Genomic DNA, 21,574 nt, shown 5'->3' with positions numbered 1-21,574 from the left:
GTTTCATTTCAAGGTGTTGAACTGGCGACTGACACCGAAATGTGCAATGTTAGTTGTTCCTCACTTGATAATATGCTGAACTTGAGTGTTTTGTTCTCCCTAAAAGAGACCCCCCCAGGGGTGAGGAACCAGCTCCGCAATCGCCCCCCATCAGCTGCTTGCGCACGCGCTGGAGGAAGCTGCTCGTGTACGTGCGCTAATGGCCGCCCCCCTCCCCCACCTCACCCGTGACGCACATGTGATACACTGCCATCGATCGTTGGGCACGGTAGCTATTTACTGTTGTATCTCACTGACACATTGTTATTAACTTATATAGAAGCGGATAAAAACTCTGTTTGTCGACGGTAGCCGATGTTTCTTGCTTAACTATCAAAGTGAAGCTTGACTGAGCTAGAAGTTCAATAGATCAAAGTCCACTGTGTACTTACTCTCTATTATTGCCTTCTTCAAAGTATAATGAGTTTATTTACTGTTAGTAAAGCTATTCATTGACTTGGCTGACAGCTTAAAAAAATGAAAGTCATCGACCTCGTTTAACATAAAACTGTTTTTCACAGAGGATTTATTATCAATCAATGAAATTACAGTGCAAATAGGCGCGGTTGACTTCATAGTTCGAGAGACGCCGAGTTACCGAATCTGACGGCTTACTTGAGTCACATGTGATGCAATGACATTTAAATATTTTGTGGCAGCTAAGATATCGTTATTTAATATATTAATTTACTAGTTTGACACAACGGGCGACGGATAGCGCATTTCTTTAGAAAATACAATTTCAAGTTAAGAAGTCTGTATGACTCTCATTGTTGATGCATTTAGATATAATGTTGTTATGTACAACAGTAGGATTGGGTGTGACAGCTCCTCTCAGTATTGCCATCATGCTTTATGCAAGATGGCAATACTTTCAAAGCAGTTTTAGTCTGAAGGGCATTGATTCATGAGGCCCATGATGCATAACACACGTCTCAGGTTCATTGTAGGATGTGACCCTAACATATCCTATGTTATAAGTAATGGATATATCCACGGATATGCATTAGCTAGAAGCCGCTTGTGCATTTAATAGAATGTAAGATCTGTCTTCGACATTATATTGTGTTCTGACACCATATTGTATTTTAAATTGACTACGAAAATAAAATGCATATATTAATAATACCTATAATTCATCTCGCAAAGAACCAAACGATGACATGAGTCAATAAATTACAGTCTTCAATATATTACTGTAGACTCTAGTAAATTCTGACGTTACTAAAGTCTAAAATATATTTAATGTGGTTAGATATGTGCCCGTGGTTGTAAAGATCAAGTGGACCATCATTCTGCTTGTTACTCATTTGTATATAAAAAGTCGGTCCAATACTTTATAACTGGATTAGTAATTGATAGTAATTTACAAACCACGGTTTGTCGATTTTAAATTCTAATAAATTAAAAAAAAACTCAATGAATACATAACATGAAAGAGAGAGAGGGTGTTGTGATGAGAGAATATTGTATTTATAAAATAAACCTCTAAATCAGATAAGATATCCTTAACATTAACCATAATATAAGTAAACTGATTTAAATGTATGTAAGTATATAAATAATTTAACTATTAAATCAAATTGGGGAAAACTGAAATAGGTAAAAGATAGGAATTTAATGAAAGTTGACCGAGTTTTGACGAACCCATCTGGGGTTTTCAATGATAAGTTTTTTATGCTATACTCATTAGATTCAACTCAGTTGTAGCTCGAAATCATAATCTCCTACATGCAGAGCAATACCATTTAATAATGAAAAAAGCTTAAAGCAAGTTGAACCTTCGCCAACATCATTATCGAAGAGTATTAATATACTAAAGACATACTCTATGTGCACTGATTACAATAATGCATAAATTTGATTAATAAGCTTAGAAAAATTAAATATAGTTAGTACTTTTGATAGAAAAACAATACATAATCCTACTAAATAAACGCGAAAGTTTGTATGGATGTTTGTTACTCTTTACCGCCGCTACTACTAAAGCGATTTGGCTGAAATTTGGAATGGAAATAGAATTTACTTTGGATTAACAGATACTACTTATCACGAATCCCGAAAAAATGGTTTCCCGAGATTTGCGAAAATGATGATTTTGATGATATGAATGTTTATTACTCGTTCACGCCTCGACTACTGAACCTATTTAGTCGAAATTTGGTATTGAAATTTAATGTAGCATGAATTAACACATAGGCTACTTTTTATCCCGGAAAAAATCCATGGTTCCTGAGGGATTTGTGAAAAACTAAATTCACGCGCACGAAGTCGCGGGCGTCCGCTAGTTTAAAATAAATGACTTGCAACAGTGTACATCGAGTATGGCTTTAGTATAGAGACGGAAAAACTGTCCAGCTATGACAATGACTTACAATGAAAACCTATCTCATTCATTTTCTATTAATTATTCCGGCCTAGGCCTAGGACTCAAACTTAGGTAGGTATATCATTTTCCGCATTTTGTACAGTCGGGTTTTTAAGTGTTTTAATTTAATTTTTTTAATAATACTAGTTACCTACTTTTAATTTATTTCATTGCATTCCTTCAGTTACGGTTGCTTTACTTTTACGAGATTTTAATTTATTTTTTATATTATAGAAATAAAATAAAGTTAGTTAATTTTTAGTATTTCTACACCTAACTGTTAGTATTTGGTTCAGTTGACTGTCCATGACATCACAATATTTTTATTATTTTGTAAGTAGGTTATATACCTACTATTATGTATATTTTTAACAGACTTCAGAAAATAACACGTATTTTACCGGATTATTGCTGGTTATGTGTACACACATGCTTGCGTTATTAAAAAACTGCTGATTTACTTCTGATGTGGTTTTTTGTTATTTTAATGCATACTTCTCAGGCAAAAGTTTTATATCGACGATAAAAACGACGTTGGTTTCTCTCAGAAAAAAAATGATTAAACGATTTATTAAATTGTTTAACTGTGTCACTTACTATCAAGTGAAATAGCAGCCAAGATCGTACGATATAACGAGAAATGTCTTGACGCTTGTATAATGATGCGTAATGTTGCCTAAAAATTAAATAAATACGCATCGAATTACAAACCCCTATTTTGTTAAACGCATAATATATTAGCGGTATGCTATGAAGGCTATTTTGACAAATAATATAAATGTCGTAGTAAAATGTTAAATTGTTATTGAAAGAATTGTAGCCGTGTATCTAAAGCGTTGAGCTAGCACCAATAGGGATGATGACAGTTTTTTAAATTGTATATAAATTAAGAGTATACTAATAGTAAAGCAATTTTGTAAAAGGAACAGGGTATCTGCGATCATTACTTTCGGAGCTACAGGGACTTAAAGGGTCAGATTTGCGGCGCTGCCGCGGATCCCTGGAAAACGCCCCATACAAAATGGCTCGAAAAAATGACGTCATAGGCAATGTAATGATCGTTAGATTTGTATGCGCGTTCAAACAATATTACTAATATCTTTGTTATTTGTGCGTTTATCTTTATAGTTCATATATTAAAAAATGTCACATTTAATGCAAGGAAGCTAAAACTGTATGAATTTTCATCTAATTACGATAAAAATTTTTTAGTAGTTTTTGAAATTTTATAATCTCATTTATTTTGCAAATATCCAGACAATCTTTGCTTTTTATGTATAAATTAGTTAACATTGACCCTATTTACCTGAATGTATCATAAAAATCAATATATTCAAACCTAGTCATCATCCCCATTATAGTACACCATAAAGCTCATTTTCCTACAAAAATAAAAGTACTACCCTCGATTTTTATCGAGATTAGACGAATTGTATTTTACAGGACTTTAAAACTGAAATGTCAAAAAATCAATTTAGCAAAACTGAAATATACGCTTTATTTATTTTTTGCGATTATTTTATTTTATATTTTTGTTTATAATTTTGACCAATTGAATTTGTTAATTATATTGACGAACACTGAGCAGCTAACATGTAGTATTGAATATTATTTTCTATTCTTACTCGTAATTAGGTCAATAAATTTAAGTAAGGTGAAGTAAATTTTGTGTATACCTAGTTTTACTTAAATTACTTTTACCATGCACACCCTATTCATAAATTGTAATAGAGTGTCTAGACCCAATATTTCCATCACTTTTCACTGCGACTTTACCTTCGCTTCGTAGATACTGCACAAAACAGTGTGAATGTGGCGAGGTGCCAAATAAAAAAAAACAGTCAGAACGGGCTCTATGTTTGGCGCATATTATACTCTACTACACAACAATAGTAACCAGTGAGAATTTTTATACATTATGATCTTAATAGAATAAAATACAAATAATCGTATCCAGTAAATGTAAAAAAAAACAATAAATATGAATTAAAGAAGACGGTAGATTGTTATGTATAAAATGTATTTATTACTTTCAAGGTTGGAAATAGAGTATTTTGCGGTGGAGTAATATGGAATACTTGGGATGTATCACTTTTATATATTTGCTTATATGTATTTATTCATTTTAAAATCGAACCTGCTAATTGATATTTTAGAGTTGTAAGGCACTTCTCTTCAACTTGCAAAACGAAACGCAATAATATAAACGTTAACTTTTATTCACATATTTTTTGTATATTCCTTTTTATACATAATTGACGGAACATTATAAGAAAAACTATATAGAGAATCTCATGTAGGGATTTAACTAATAAGTTGTTAAGGGTTATATTTTCAAAAAAAAAAATCAATATTAAAAAAATAATAATTATTAATTATTAGTCACAATATCTTATTAAATAACACCAATATTGCTCTTAGATTTCGATTAGTCGTAAAAACTTTGTTAAAAGTGAACAACAATGGAAATCGAACCCATGTCCTCTTTGTTGAATCCGGCCTCTTACTAGTAGTAAGTATATGTATACCTACTCATTACTCATGCTGTAATAGCGCTTCCTTCATTAAACAAATTTCAGACATATTATTTTCATAAAGAGATTTCTTTTACAGATTTACAGATTCTCTCTATAATAATAATATCACAAGACTATGACTTACAATAGTAAAGGTTTTTTTTTAATAAAATAAGGACTGAACGTAAATAGTGACATTTAGATATAAATTTTACATAAAACTGTCTAGCAAATGAAAAAAAAAATTATATCTAATATAAAATCACGTAGTTACTTATGTAAGATTATTCTATTCTGTTATGTATAAATTGAGATATGTTGTAGCGTGAGTACATGCAGCAGACCATTGTAACTCTGTAAGCTATAATCTCTATTCCAATAATTATAATATTCTTCCTTTTATATCGATTATGATAAGAGTTGTTAGAGGGACTCGGGTCCCGACGAGCGGCCTAAGTAGGTTTAATGTCTTTTCATGTTTCCCGAGGGAAACGCCGTGTCGACTTGTGGCTATGCAAGTGTGAAGAGTTATAAGTTCCATGTAACAGAACTTATATATTCTGATGGATGGATAGATAGAGATGTTGTTACCACAATAACTTCTCTAGATAGAGATATTGTTACCACAATAACATCTCTAGATAGAGATGTTGTTACCACAATAACATCTCTATTATAATAAGCCAACATAACACTGAGCCAATTTACCATATTATATGACTGTAAGGAATCTTCCATTATATTATGTATCTTTGTAAGATTTTTATTTCGCCGTGCCAAGATTTACATAAACTTTATAAAAGAATTTATTTATTTATCTATCACTGTTACGGTCTCTTCATACAATGTTTACAATACAATAATTGTTGTTTGTGGAACTCTTAGGGCTCTCTTTCGCACACAATAATACCTATTATGAATAAAGTACTGTTCAGTGTCTGAAGTCGTTTACTCTAACAGCTCCCGCAAACATACAATTGTAAGTTGGCAGACTAAATCATAGAGTAGGTATCCAATAATAGTGACATACTATAAGCTAACGAAGTCGGCCAACTAATTCATTGGACACCGAACGTATCAGAATTGAGACTCACCTTCGATTACGTACCTACGAATTACATACGAAAAAAAACGTTGACGTCTCGGCACGCTCGACAGAAGTGATAACTTAAACCTGCTGCCGTATGCGTGAGAGAAAGGGAAGGCAGACAGAGGCGCAAGTAACGCGTTACGTTACCAAGTATCCTCTCATAAGAGGGAGAGAGTTATCACTCCAAAAAGTTCGTCGAACATATTGCTATCTGCGGGAGTTCTAAGGTAAAAATGCAGTGATATTGTCGGAATACGATGGTACTACTTTAGGCAACATTATCCTACTTTATAAAATTATTGCGTATGTGCAGCTTATTCGTTGTTGGTGTCATACTTTTGTTAAAATAAAGTCGAAAATTAATCAATGATTGTGCGCACGTTGCGTCGCCTGATTCACTGTCGAATTAATTAATTTTCATCTTTCTTTCTACAGCACCAATGTCAAGAACAGTTTAATAAATGAATTAAACCTCAAAAGCAAGTCTCTACAAACTCTGTTATTCCTACATACAAACACTAAGGGTGTTAATTCGGTGACATCCGATGTAATCTAAATGCTGTCCTTTTCGTAATGGGATCATTGAAAAGAGTAATATTAATTTAATAATTTCACTCTATTACGTCAAAACCGAAAATTATTAACATACATAAATTGTGTTCGAAATGTTACGCAATTATTACCTAAATATTATTATAGTGTTTATTTATTTACATAATTGTTATTAAATATACACACAAACAATACATTTACATACAAATACTGTGTAAGCCTTAGATTCTAAGGGTAAAAGTAAAATAAATAATTTAGAAAGAATAGTTAGGTATATTACAACTTTTTACTGGGCACAATATCCTTTAAGTATTTTATAATGAATTCCTATTTTGTTTTCTTTAATCTGTGATTGTTTTCAATGCAAACTTCCGTTTCCTGTGATCTCTGATTTTATATTTTAATAATAAATAATAATTAATATTATACCTATTCATTTTTCGATAAATATTATATACTTTTTTATTTGGACAATATTTTATATTTTTTGACATTTTTTGTATTTTTGGCGACCATGTTGATCATTATAGTGTAAGTTTTGTCACAATGTGTAATGTAATAATGTTTAAGTTAAATGTATAATTATATTAATAGTTAATAAATTATTAATCCAAGTTATTGTAGTTTAACTTATAAAAAACCTAAATGTAAGGTTATGATTATATTGTAGTAAACCAAACTTGATTATTTAGGACGCCCGCGACTTCGTCCGAGTGAAGTTTAGTTTTTCACATATCCCTCGGAAATCGTGGATTTTTCCGGGATGAAAAGCCTATGTGCTAATCCAGAGTAAAATCTATTCCCATTCCAATATTAGTGTGACTAGGATATAAAATGAGAAAAACCTGGCTGAAAATCAAACCTGGAACCTCTATATTGCAAGGCAAAGCATAACCAATTGCATAAACGTTAACAGTCGGCATGCCCTCATTATCAGAAGCTTTAATTGTACGTACCGTGTCTGAAACGGTAAAAGAAAAACATCGTGAGGAAACCTGCATACCAGAGAATTTTACTCTTTACGTGTCAAGTCTGCTAATCCGCGGTGGGCCAGCGTGGTGGGCTGCCTAACCCCTGAGAAACCTATCTGAGAGGAGACACGAGCTATTTGCTGACATCTTCATGAAAAATGTCTTTTGTCATTCTCAAGATGTTCGTAGCAACATTTGGCTCTATGCTTGGTTCGGCTCGTTGTTCAGTTCGACAAATACAAAAACAGCGAATGCTCGTTGTTCTGTTACAAGTGAATGCTCAAGTCTATCAGCACCTGTATATTCGTATTTTGTTCTCCACGTAACGAGATAAAGAGACAAGTAACCGTCAACAGTTTATCTCGCGCTCGCAGCGAGACGTCACGCCTCGTCGCAGTAATGACTCTACTGCAGTGTGCGCGAGCTATTAGGGTTGACTTGCAGTTAAATTCAAAACTCCATCTTCTAAAAACTTTACCAACCCACATTACCCTCATTACATGATTCACATCAAATACCCAACAATCCGCATTGAAGCAGCATGATGGGTCTAACCGTTTAAACCATATTATTTCGTATACTATAAGGAGGGAGATAACCTCTAGCTTCGATTCGGAGGGTTTAGGTTCAAATTCAGTCCGGAACATGCACCTCCAACTTTACAATTGTGTGCATTTTAAGAAATTAAATATCACATCACGTGTCTCAAACGGTGAAGAAAACATATCGTCAGCATCGCCAATCCGCATTGGGTCAGGGTGGAGGACTATTAGTCATCAGAGAGGGGTTATCTCTCATTCTGTGAGGAGACTCGTGCTTAACAGTGAGCCGAACACGGGCTAACTTGTTAAAAATAATAAAAACCTACCTACATGAAAGTTGGATAGAGGACGCTTAAAACTACAAACACAATTCATATATGTTCTTAGATACACAACCCTGTGACACGCATTCGTGTTCATGTGCCTTGAACTTCGTCATACCACAGCCCACAGCAAATAGTTCAAGCGTGCATAGCGACATCATCCAGCCATGTTCGCGTTACTGCTTCTATTGACACAAGTTAGCGGCGACTGGGTCGAAATATCGCAAAACCATTACAGGAAGGACCCAGTGCATCCAGCACATTTTGACTACACTACAAAATCTAATAGCATATACAAAAATAATTCTATAACAGAAAAACAGTGGCACAGAGGCGTAGTAGATAAAGTGTCTAAAGGTAACATTCGGCCAGTGCAGCATCCCAGTGTTAAAGCAAGCTCCGTGAAAATAAGACATGGTGATGATAGATTTATTAAATACAGTAATGATTATAAAACCACAGAAGCTGATTACAGTTTTGTGTCCGCGAAACCGAATATACAAAAGTTTAAAACGTACGACGAAGATTTTGAACAAACTAAACATCCATACTCTAAACCTATTAAAAAGCTTGAAACTTTACCAACTAACTTAAACCGTAGAAAATACTTTGATGAAAAATACAGCGAAGATGAAAATGATGTAATTAATCAGGAAAAACAAGTGCAAATAAGTGAACCGCCCTTAGCAATTCCCAAAAAAAATATGGACGAAATAAATTTTAGTGAAAATGATAATTTCTTTACACGAGCAACTCCAAAATTAGGTGCTTCTACATCAAATAGCAGACATTCAAACTTTGTTAACAATAAGGATCTAAGTAATCCAAAAATAAAACTATCGAATATGGAAGACGATAGACATGTTGTAGAAAATGATATAAAAAGAGTTCTGCAAAGTGATGCAGAAAATTCCGACGAAATAGAATCTTACGTTAAAAATCTACAGCCACTCAGAGAATTGAATTCCAGTAACACGTTTAGAAATATAGGATTAGGAAAAAAACATATTACTAAAACTGCAGGAGAAATAGAGGAACCTGTTCAGAATAATGACAAAGAAGGTTCATCATCTATAGATGAAGTAACTACGAATTATAAGGCAGAAGATCACATACCTAAAAGTATATCAAACGTTACCAACAGTAAGACAATGAAGGGAATGTGGAAGCTGCTGAAACTAGTAACGGACACCATTTACAAAAATACACATCGGAGTTTCAAGGGCAAGATCAAATATTTGGAGAATCTAAAAACGACAATACTAAAGAGTATAGGTAAGAAATTAAATATTTTCAAGTGTAACTATCTAAAAGAGCTCGTAGGAGTATTTTTTAGGGTTCTGCACTTCAAAAGGTAAAAAAATGGAAGCCGTTTACAATGAATTTGTCTGTATTGTCTGTCTGTCTGAAACTCAGATCTCACATGAATTCATGATCTTTTATCTCAGGAGCTTGTAGAGGTAGTAATATATATTTATACCAATCGAAATTAAAATTAAAACCATTTACCATGTCTACAGTCCTTGAATTGAATTTAAATAGAAAACCATTACCTAACGCACAAGTAATAGGTACTTCGCAGTTTTATCTCGCCTCATTAAGCGTAGATAATTTTTTGTTTTTTTTTTTTGTTTGTATACCAGAAGAACAAATAGACAGAGCTTGGCCAGACGATCACGTCGACGTCCAAAATTCGCGACGCTCCCGTGCGGCGCAGGCGCGGGGCCACGTGGAGTTTCCGTCCTCTGAGAGCACCCTGATGACCATCTCGTTCCTCACCTTCGCTGTGTTTGTGATCAAATTAGTTTTGGTAAGTTGGGATAACGATTTTAAGTACTTACTCGTACAAAGGTTCGCCCTTAGAATACTATTAATGTCTAACGGCGCGTGACATTAGACCTAGTATAATATGACGTTATAGGAAAAAGATGTAACTCACCACGCTGCTCTAATGCGGGGTGGTGGGCCATTTAAATTAAGATATACAATTTGCAATCTACATAGATTGCAAATTGTATGCCTAGCAATATTATATAGCTCGTAGACATATTACACAACCCATACCGGGCTACTAAAAATTTAGGGGAAGAAATAAAAACTCAACATTCATAGCCTAATCAGGAATCGAACCTTGGACCTAAAAATAAATAAATAGATCCGATGTTGCATTGTCTTAACACGGGACCCACCAGGCAAGCAGGACAACGTAGTTACTAATTTAGAATGTATGTATATAAAATAAATACATCTATCCTCTTACCATCAAACAGTGTAAAACTTGTTTAACAAAATGGTTGCAGACCCGCTCTTATGAGCAAACAGAAGAATTACTCCAAATTCTAAGATAATCTGAATCGCTTTATCAAACCGTCTACATAATATATAGGACTATAGATATATCAAGAGGCTGACTGCTAGCATCATCATTGTAGTGTATAGTTATGTAAATGTAAAATCATAAATCACATACACACACCCGCAAACACACATACACACACACACACACACAATCACACACACACATAATCACACACACATAATTACACACACACACACACAATTGCACACACACAAATACTAACGTACAAGGGCATAATTTTATGATAATATTTATAGGATTGGATTGTATATATAGTAGGGAAGTTCCAGCTTTCTGAGATACAGTTTCTAACTAGTTCAGATAGCTGGGGCACTCACAAAAATTTGGTAGTAATATTTAATATCTTTCTATTTGTATTTATGTTCATGATTTCCTTTTTTGTGTTTTGCCAAATAAAATCTTTCTTTCTTTAAATAATTATTATATATTTACTAATTTCAGCAAGTAATCCACACTTACAAGAACAAGACCATGATGGTGACTCCCGCAGTAGTTGCGGCGGTGGGACGGGCGGCCGCTGCGTTCAAAACCTCACAATAGAATTTATTATACTTTTATTAATAAACGACAAGTTAAAGAAATTAACAAATTATTTCAAGGTAATTTTTTTTCAAACCTAACGAACAGAAAGCATGTCTATTGTATCTAGGAGTTTCAATTCTTTTATATTTAAAAAAATGCCAATCAAATCCGGTACAGAATTGTACTTGTATCTGTATTCTGTATAGGTATAGGCCCTGTCTATAATTATTATTATGGTTTTGAATAATGCAGCACGAGCTTAACCTATTTCAACGGCCCCCTTCAGATTTCCCACCTTTTATGAGAGAGGATAGGGAGCTTAGACCACCACGCTGCTTCAACTCTGCTTGGCCCGCTTTAATATTTCGACTCTTTGGCGACCAATAACAGATAGTAGCAGACGCCGCACGGTTTGTACCGCGTAGTTTCCGTTCTCGTAGAAATACGGGGATAATAAATAGCTTATAGCACTCTGTGATAGTGTAGCTTCCCAACAGTGAAATAATTATTTAAATCGGTTCTGTAGTTTCAGAGCTTCAATGCAAACAAACAATCATATCTTTCCTCTTTATAGTATTAGTAAAACTTTTGTAAAGATTAATAATAAAAGTGACCAACCGGCGGCTTACGGCGGCATTTAACGTGCTTTCCTAAGCATGGGCCATGGGGGTGTAACACCACAAACTTCCCAACTCCTTTTTACTGAAACTCAGAAAAAAGAAAACCTCAATATATTTCCTTTTTACACCCAAGACTCGAACCTCGTGTACAGAGTAGTAGATAATAAGACAAACTACCCTCGATAATCGAATAACAAACGAGGCATTTCCACAAAATGAAAACACTTCTTGGTCTTGCCATACAAAAAGAGCAAAAGCTATATTAAAATATACCAAAGAATATAATACTCCAAACCATAGAATTAAATCGTAAATCTATGCTCCAAACATGCTCCAAAACTTAGACCATTAATAACTGGACGTGGTTCGCACCCAAATTCAGCAACAAAAAAGTCTGTCATTTTTTGAGGGGGATGAGGTAAACTCACATATCGAAAACATTTAACACCATTAAGTATATTCTGTGTCCATACACTACACACAACTATAAATTTGACTCGCAATACACACACGCGTAATTTTTACACACACTAACAAACACATTGTGCACAGTAAAAATTTATACAAGCAGTATACTCGGCCGTATTTTTGAAATAAATACAGCGCGCGGTACGTAAACATGTGATAGGGCTGCCTGCCTCCAGCATTTTAATTACATTTGCCAACTTTGTATTTTCATTTAGTTTTGTGATTGTAAATATACTTTTTTATGTAAACAAATAAAATATTTTGTAAATTGTAGTAAAATAGGAAGTGATCAATAAAATGCGTGTTGTTTTTTGATTGGTAGATTTAAATAAGGCTTATACTAATCAATGACCTTGAAGGATAGGTCGTATTCATATGTTTATTTTGGTGATGCCATCTAGGTATTACCTCCACTACGTGACCAAATATTAAAAAACCGGTGAAGTGCGCGTCGGGCCACGCGCAGTGTAGGGTTCCGTAGATTATGTTAGCCCTTTAATCTCTTATGTTTTTCTCAATTTCAAAGCCTTTATTATTCCTTACATTATTACATTAAACAAGTTTTTCAATTAATAAGAGTAACAGTTTTAATTTTTTTTTCTATGTTAGTATATTATTAGTGTACCTGTTTTAAGTTTAGTATGTTAGTGAGTTAGTCTTATTTCTAATTAATAAAATCTATTTAACTAGTAAGTTGAAATTGAAATTGAGGTATAGCTCGCGTTTCGACTTCTAGTATGAAGTCAAACTACTGCTTGCATATTTACTGTGACATTGTTTAGACTATCCACAGATTAAATACGTAGAATATTCGATTACTGATCGATGTTTGGCTGTTTCGTCAAAAGAATCGATTATTTTTATAAATTTTTTTATTAAAAATTTGATAAAATTAAGGTTTAAATACTTTCAAATGAAACGTTACTCCATCTTTTACTAAACTACAAGTTTTTGGCCGTTTTTTATGCCATTTAACTACACAAACCGGCATTTTTACGGAGCTCCTTACACGATGAAAACGATTACAACAATGAAACATCGATTCTGTAGCAACAGTTTTTATAAACGCATTAGATCATAGATTTTTGATCTTTGCCAGAGGGATAACGGTTAGCGAACCACGTCCAGTTATTAATGGTCTAAGGCTCCAAACCTTTCTCTGTCTACCACTTGTCTACGATCAAAAATAAGGCTCAAAAGACTAGGCCTCAGAGCTATAATAAATACAGAGACAGTTCTTCAGTAAAAAAAAAATATTTTAATAATTTGTTTTGTTTGTTGTTATTGATTTTTAAACTTTTTACACATTATTTTCGAATATTTTAGATTTCAACATGAATTTCTCTGAAAACAATCATGGTCAAAATGCCCGAATTAATAAGATTTACTGTGAACAACAAGGTAGCCAATTTACTTTATTTTTAATTAATATGCATTAACATTTTGATAGTAAAACTTTGGTTGAAGTTGATGTAACACTTCATGCGACAGTGGGCTTCATTAACACTTTCATTACCGCTACGATTTTCACGATGTTTTCTCGGGAGCCGCCTACATTTTACGTTGGACTCGCTAGGTGAGTCGCCGGCGCTGCGATACGAATCATTCGACTCGCCACGCGAGTTCAGTGGCATTGCGTTAGGGTAAAAACTATGTTCTGTTATTTTTGTGGCCGTGACAGTGTACGTTACGTGTTTAAAGCAATTAACTAGTATATGGTGTAATTTAACAAAAAGAAAATGGCAAGAAACACTATAAATAAACGAAAAGGTAAGTTTGTTTCGTAATTTATGCAGTGGCTCTCAATCTTACAAATACTGATTCGCGCACCGAGGGTTTCATACATACATATAGGTAATATTGAAATCTTAATGAGGTTCATAGAATACATCTACATACCTAATTTCAACAGTATAGCTCTTATAGTTTCATGAAAAAGTGGCTGTGACATACACCCGGACAGACAAACAGACAGACAGACATGATGAATCTATAAGATCGAACGAACTTTCAATCACAAGACACTCACGGATAGACAGATCTACTTTCGCATTAATAGTATATTAGTACGGATAAATACAAGGATTAGTAGGTATATATTTAATTGAAGGAGATTACTTTGAAAGAGAATCTAACAAATAAACTTTTCATATAATAAATAAACAAAAATCAAGAGTACTTACAGATTTTCAGAAGTCAAGCTGCGGCAACTTTTGACCCTTATTTTCAGGCCACCACAAAACACAATAACATAGAACACAAGAATCTCAAAGTCCAGAAAACGTTTGCCAGGGGTTAAAACAGTAGGTACTCCAACAGGTCCAGTAATCGAAAGCCAAGTCACAATGATAGAAAACAAATATACGCGTGCGATAAGGAAAGGGTCGTGCTTAACACTAATCTATATATAAAGAAAGTCGGGTTTGTTACAACACTTCACTCGAGATTGACCAATGAGAGCTTGGCAAAAACAATGTTATCAGTGCTTTTATTGCTTACTAACCAGAGCGTTCATGTTAAAAAATACCGGTTCCTTTTGTTTTGCCGGCAATTTTTAACAATGCGAAGGGATCCTCTTTCAGTTGTAACTCTTAAAGTAATAGACCGAGAGTTGAGTTTGTGTTTTCTGCACCGTTCGTTTAACAAAAACGCAAGGACAGACTCAAAAACTTAGAAGTACCCATTTGGTGAACACCAAATTCGAGCCCCTACAAGGTGTCGAACACAATCCGCCGTTGTTTTACGAGTGAATGTGACTTTTGGTAAAATGAAAATAAAAGTATCTACCTTTTATATATTTCATTTATAAAAGTTTGAGAATCTATGTTAGTGAACTCGCCTAGCGAGTTCAAGGCATTGCAGAATAGTTTATTTTCTTTCGATTATAAACTGGGTCTGCACACCCGGCCCACCACGTTATTCATTAGATTAGTGTATATTTAGTCTTCAGTATTATTTTAAGCAGAAAATACACATGCATTTTGAAAAAAAATTGCAAAAACATTGAACTCGCGAGGCGAGTCTACGGCGCTGGAATAAAATTTACGTGGACTCTCCGGGCGAGTCGGTGGCACTGAACGTGTTAAACCATATATTGATATTAGTTTCAAGGATACGATAAATCATAATCAAAGTTCATTCAAAATTGTGCTCCACTTGTTATATTTCCACTACCAACCGGTCAGAGGAATTAATCAAAATGTTACATGGCAATTAATTCCTAAGATAGTATTACTGTTCTGCTTGTAGGATTTGATGAATTTTCAAACTTCTGCCGAACTTGTGCCACAATGGCCAATCAAGTTCGCCCAATATTTGATGAACAAAACCAAAGTGATGATTTAGCTGGGAAAATCAACAAGTATCTGCCAATAAAGGTAATTTAATTAATAATACATAAACACCAATCAAATATGTAACACAAGTAGACACCCTCAATTCTGTTTGTGTAAAATTTTGAATATATGTATCAAATTTCATCCCAATCAGTTCAATGGTTTAGCTGAGAAATAGCCCGGCAGACAGTGGGATATTATGATACTGTTAAAAATAATACTACTGGTTTATAGACCAATAATTCTTAAACCATTGGTTTAGGCATTTCTTTGTTGCCATTGTTTGGTTATGCTATTCTCTGTATTATTGATGAACGACAAAAGCAACAATATCAGATAAAAATTGTATTAGCAAGTGTAGTAGTAAGCATGGTTCATTCTAATCTGAAACATCCTCAGATGTTGACTCTGTAATGTTAAGATGAAAAGATAGGTCTATTATACACTGATACATAACATCAACATTACAATGCTACATATCAGCAACAACTACATGTACCTCAATGTCAACATAAAAACTGTTGCCTAATAACCCAGTGCCGCCTAAGGTATCAGGAGAAACTATCAGTCTAGTCAGAGTCGCCAGAGTGGACTATGTTTTGCTGTAGATATTTGAAAAATTGTTTTTTGTTAAAATAATAAAGTATATCAATTACTTACTGTTTTTATACACTTGTGTTGTTTTATATCCTTTCAATATTGTTAGGTTTCTAAAGAAGATGGGCTGCCTCAAGTAATATGTGAGCAGTGTCACAACACACTCCTGGCTTGGGATGAGCTGGTCAAGTGCTCTGTACAGGCTTCAATGGTGCTGCAGCAGAAACTGTCGGTTATGAGGCTACTGGACCCTGTAAGTTTGCTTTCATTCTTCAATAAACAAATTACTGATATAGTCTTAAGAACTTGAGATTGTCAGACCTTTGTAATTTCATAGATGCTAAAAGTTTGTCAGCTTATGTATGACATCTATGGGGCTTGGACCCAGTGGGCCTAGTGGTTTTGTGATGTTTCCAAGGTCAAGACCCCTGTTAAAAATAATATGAGAAATCATATACCCATTTGCAAGTCACTTATCTTCAAGGCACCTCTTAGTTAAAATTTTCTCTTAGTTAAATGTTTCATAGTGTTTTTGAAAAAGTTTCCATGAAGCCAAATTTCTGGTAACAATTTCTTACTTAAAAAAAACAAATATCTGGTAACAATTTCTGTTATATCCAAAGACATTTTAAAAATACATATTGTACACACAACATTTAGTTTAGATGATTGAGTCTGAATCTTTGAATTCTGCTTCCCCCCAAAGCCTCCACTGTCCAAAGTCCATAATTACCTAATATAGATAATAGCATCGGCGCGGCAATTTCTTGATGTCCCATAGAGCAAATCTTTTCTTTATTCTTAATAAAAAAAATTCCTTTCTAGGATAAAACAAATGAGGAAAATGCAGAATCTACCCAAACATCCCTTGAGAGTGGGTAAGTATTGATACAAGTAATTTTCAAATAGTTTTTTTTCTCAGAAAAAAAATCCATGTCCATAATTTCAGGACAGAGACTGCGTTTGACATTAGTGAGGTAGTGAGGAACATATTGACAAATTATTTCAATGAACTTGACATTGAAGAGGAAAATACTGATTTTGTCTGTCACATGTGTGCAAACAACTCACCATCGACTTCTGTACAAGAGTTGACTGATCATTTGAGGTTGTGTCACGGAACAATGCTACAACATAAGCAGTCGGTAGAAGATTTTGTTAAAGAAAATATTACTTTTGAAGAGCTACTCTTATTGGATAAAGAAGATGGTGAAGCGGATTCACTTTGTAATGAAACTGAAACTAAAAATATAGTACTACAAAACTATTGCTGTCCATTTTGTGAAAGTGTATTCTCATCTCCCAATCGCTTAATATGCCACCTCAGCAAACACTTTGAAATATCCATAGCTAATGGAATAGAGTGCTGCGACAAACTATATGAAAACAAATTGAGTTTCGTTGCACATTTACAAGATGTACACGTTAGTAAAACGCTCGACCAATACACTTGTAAAAGTTGTGGGAAAACTACGTGTGATTTGGAGGAACTGCAAGCACATATAAACGAGGAGCATCCTGAAAGTAATGATTTGAATGAAAGTAAAAAGGCGGAAAATTTTGCAAATCTTCAGAGATACATACCGGTCGTATGCCCGAAATGTAAAAAGACATTCTCAAATAAGTACAATCTGCGGGTACATATTGCTAATATGCACAGTGACGGCAAAGTGACCGTATACGTGTGCTACAAATGCAATAAAGTGTACAAAAGTCAGGGAAGTTTGAAGTATCATCAGAAAGTCCATCACGAGGGTAACCTCAGCTACATGTGCGCGTACTGCGGCGAAGCGTTCCCCACGCGCGAGACGCGAGACGTGCACGCACGGATCCACACCGGGGCGAAACCGTTCAAATGTGACTACTGCAGCAAGTCCTATCGGTCGAAGAACACCTTGGACCGTCACACTGAGATGCACTTAGATATAAGGAAATACACGTGCAGTATGTGTCCAAAAAAGTTCAGAAAAAGAAGTCATTTGAACTATCATTTACGGACACACGAGAAATGTCACGAGAAAATAAACAGAAGAAAATGTGATCAAGTTTTAAAGTGAAATATGAAATAATATCAAATATTTATTAGCGATATATCTGCAGCACTCAGGAAATTATAAATATATCTAGTTATAAAATTAAAACAGTCTGGAGAAGTCAAGCTTGTCCGTAATTTTACATTTCTTCCTAGTGAAAAGAAGTTCAGTTCATTACGATAACGCAGAGTGAAGCCAGAAGGAAGATATAAATAATTGGGGTTGTTTGTTGCAGGACGCCCCGACGTGACAGCTTTGAATACCTTCTGGAAGATAACGAAAAATATTGTCTCGATGAACAAAAACATGACACAATAAATGGATCACAACAACAGAACTCTGGTAATGACATCTCTTCTGACGATGAAGATAAACCTTTAGCTGCCATCGCGAGAACTAAATCCGATTTGTACCATAAATTTTATACTGCTCTAGTGAATTTTCGAAACCATTTCGTGACAGACCATGAACAACAGGAGTCATGTTCAGATTTTTCAGACTCGAGTGACTCTGATGCAAACGAAAATGATTCACAAAATGTAGATTTAAAAAACTTCGACGATCTGACGGATTGTAACATGAGAAAGGACAAAATGGACGAGCAGACTCGTGCGGAACTCAGCCAAGTGCAAGTGAAGATCAACGGGAAAGTCTACTACGCTTGCAAAACTTGCGGGAAAGCTCTCAGTTCTACGCACACGTACATATTCCACAAAAGGATACACACGGGGGAGCGCCCCTGCGTCTGTCACATTTGCGGGAAACAATTCCGAACTCCGAACGGGCTGCAGCGACACGTGACGGAGACGCACGAGAAACAACGCTGGTACTCTTGTATCGTTTGTATGAAGAACTTCGCCAATTCCCAAAACTTGAAGCAGCATCTGCGAATACACACTGGCGAGCGACCTTTCGTTTGTCCTCATTGCGGGAAGAGATTTACGCAGAGCGGATCTTTACACGTGCATTTGAAAACACACACTGACCACTATCCTCACCAATGTGCAGACTGTGGCGCGAAGTTCAGGCTCAGATCGGGGTTGTCACGACATCGGCTGAAGCACACGGGCCAGCGCCCTCACGAGTGCACGCAATGCGGGAAGGGATTCAGACAGAAGCACGAGCTGAACAGCCACATCCTCTCCCACACCGACTCCAAGCCTCACACTTGTACAATTTGTGGGACCGCGTTCCGACAGCGCAGGGCTCTGAGACACCACTGTAAACGGTTACACCAGACTGAAATGAGGGACACAACGGAAATGACAAACGTGTATCATGTCGGACAATATGAGGGTTAGATATTGATCTGAAACATTTTTGCTGTTTACGCAAAGACATGGGCGTAAAACAAGATAAAAGTGAATCGTCTAGCCTTTAAGTCTGCCCTTAGCATTGTAATAAAATTACGGACCAAATATAAAGTATTTACAAAAAGTGATTTTTAATTTTTCATCACAAGTCTGTTACGGTTTTATCCAGACGGTGTAATAATCGAGTAGTTTGTATGTTATGAGATTCTTGTAATATGGTAAGTTTCCTTGATTTTTAATCTTCAATTTGCTGATTAACACAGAACATTAGAAAGCCAATGATCTATCGTCTTAAGTACTACTCGTGTTTACATCAGTGACATCTAATTTCTGGAATGCCTAGCAGCGACCAGACCTTCGTCGTTTAATAAAAGCAGAAAGAATGTCAGCTCATGCTCTTACCATGTATAAGTATGGTAGGCAATTGTGGAGTTTGGACGATAGTGGTTTTGGGAGGCAGCAAGTTTCAATAGGCGTCCAAGTCTAAAACGCATTTTTTAAAAACTTTCTTTGAGATAATAATGAGGAATCATGTCGCCAATTACAATCTACTTACATAAGGTATTGTAGCATGTGTCAAACTTTCAGATTTTATAAAATGACGAATGTCTGACTGTCCCAGGCTCTTAGACCATGATATATTATAGAAACTTTATTTTCAGTGGAAAATTATCATGTCTAAAAATCGAAAACATTGATACAGCTACCGAAATTTGTAAGAAGTTTGAAGTTTGTGATCAACGAAAAGAGAATATCGAGAGACCCCAAAAAATAATGACAAAAGATGGAAAAAAATACATCGTATGTGATATATGCAAGAAGAACATAGCGTTCGCTTCGTGGAGACGGCATTCGCAGTCCCACTTGACTGTGAAGAGGTACAGCTGTCACACATGCGGCCTGGGCTTCAACGACAGCGGCAATCTGTCGAGACACAGAAAAGCTTTGCACGCCGACCACCGCCCCCACACTTGCAGCGTCTGCCACAAATCCTTCTCAAGAAACAGCCATCTCAAAGAGCACACGAAAACGCATTCAGATAACCGTGATTATATATGTGATATGTGCGGCAAAGCTTCCAAATCGAGTGCCGCTTTGAGAATGCATAGAAAGATACATTTAAATGAATACAGATTTAGTTGTATCTACTGCGACGCGAGGTTCAAAAGACGGGGCGAGTTAGTAGTGCATGTATCAGTGCACACGGGGGAGAAAGCTCACGTCTGCGCTTGTGGCAAGGCGTTCCGACTGCGGAGCCAACTCAACAATCACACGAGACTGCATATCAAAGAATTGCAAGCTATGAAGCAGGATCTGGAATGACTATTGTTTAGGGAGAGTAAAGCGACCTATGTCATTGGAATTTTGCTAAAAAGTGAACGCTTTTAACAATATTTCGTAATGCGACTAGCAGAGTGGGTCAAACGGGATTTTAAATAAAGTTTGAATTTGTAATTATGAAGAGCAGAAGTAGAGGGTTTAATTTTGCTACTGTAGCCAGTACTAGTACTAAGTTAGTAGGTCTAAGATCCGCCTTTAGAAAAATATACCCTCATCTGTTATTTATTAGTGATAAAAAATAATGATAGATACCTAATATTCAAAATGACACATTGTAAATAGGTTGCCTAGTTAAATTGCGATCTGAAAAATCTAAGAAACCTTGAATTAACTCAAAGGCAAGTAAGTTAATACAGTAAATTAAGCATAAAGGTTTAATTTGGCATATTAGACGACTAAATAATTATGAACCAATAATAACTATAACCAATGAGGGAAGTAGATTAAATAAACTTAAAATTAAATCATCATCCGGTCGTAATTTTACCAATCAACCTATTTGCATTGTGTGTATTTGCAGGAAATTTATCACTACAAAAATTTTGTATAAAATATAGCTTCTGA

General features: G+C 35.1%; 4 protein-coding genes across 10 annotated transcripts in view; all 4 read left to right on the top strand.

The window, feature by feature from the left end:
- LOC112050534 (serine/threonine-protein kinase D1) overlaps positions 1-7,180 on the top strand; it is a 75,196-nt gene extending 68,016 nt beyond the window's left edge. For 3 of the 5 annotated variants that reach the window (XM_052888242.1, XM_052888243.1, XM_052888240.1), the window contains one exon: positions 107-7,180. The gene's annotated coding sequence lies outside the window, so the exon portion shown is untranslated. The remainder of the gene's footprint in view (positions 1-106) is intronic. The other 2 variants (XR_008251960.1, XM_052888241.1) reach the window with 2 other exon arrangements.
- Positions 7,181-7,310: 130 nt separating this feature from the next.
- LOC112050547 (uncharacterized) lies at positions 7,311-11,366 on the top strand. Its single transcript, XM_052888245.1, has 3 exons — positions 7,311-9,676; positions 10,045-10,211; positions 11,223-11,366. The coding sequence occupies exons 1-3, from the start codon at positions 8,569-8,571 to the stop codon at positions 11,319-11,321; spliced, it is 1,374 nt and encodes a 457-aa protein (XP_052744205.1). The 5' UTR covers positions 7,311-8,568; the 3' UTR covers positions 11,322-11,366.
- A 2,263-nt stretch (positions 11,367-13,629) lies between these two features.
- Positions 13,630-19,793, top strand: LOC112050552 (zinc finger protein 567). Of its 3 annotated transcripts, none has more exons than XM_024088842.2 (5): positions 13,630-13,792; positions 15,641-15,768; positions 16,433-16,576; positions 17,149-17,201; positions 17,273-18,734. In XM_024088842.2, exons 1-5 carry the CDS (start codon positions 13,726-13,728, stop codon positions 18,378-18,380), a joined length of 1,500 nt encoding a protein of 499 aa, XP_023944610.2. In that variant the 5' UTR covers positions 13,630-13,725; the 3' UTR covers positions 18,381-18,734. The 3 variants fall into 3 exon arrangements, with proteins under 3 accessions (XP_023944610.2, XP_023944611.2, XP_052743948.1); XM_024088843.2 differs by having other exon boundaries at positions 13,634-13,792; positions 18,592-19,793; XM_052887988.1 differs by lacking the exon at positions 13,630-13,792 and adding an exon at positions 13,819-14,161.
- Positions 19,794-19,941: 148 nt separating this feature from the next.
- LOC112050545 (gastrula zinc finger protein XlCGF67.1-like) lies at positions 19,942-21,473 on the top strand. Its single transcript, XM_024088834.2, has one exon. The coding sequence runs from the start codon at positions 20,303-20,305 to the stop codon at positions 20,990-20,992; it is 690 nt and encodes a 229-aa protein (XP_023944602.2). The 5' UTR covers positions 19,942-20,302; the 3' UTR covers positions 20,993-21,473.
- The last annotated feature ends 101 nt before the right edge of the window (positions 21,474-21,574 follow it).

The sequence above is a fragment of the Bicyclus anynana genome, chromosome 21 (genome assembly GCF_947172395.1).
Source record: "Bicyclus anynana chromosome 21, ilBicAnyn1.1, whole genome shotgun sequence".
In the NCBI taxonomy this organism is placed as follows: domain Eukaryota; kingdom Metazoa; phylum Arthropoda; class Insecta; order Lepidoptera; family Nymphalidae; genus Bicyclus; species Bicyclus anynana.
This window is presented reverse-complemented; position numbering and strand designations above follow the sequence as displayed.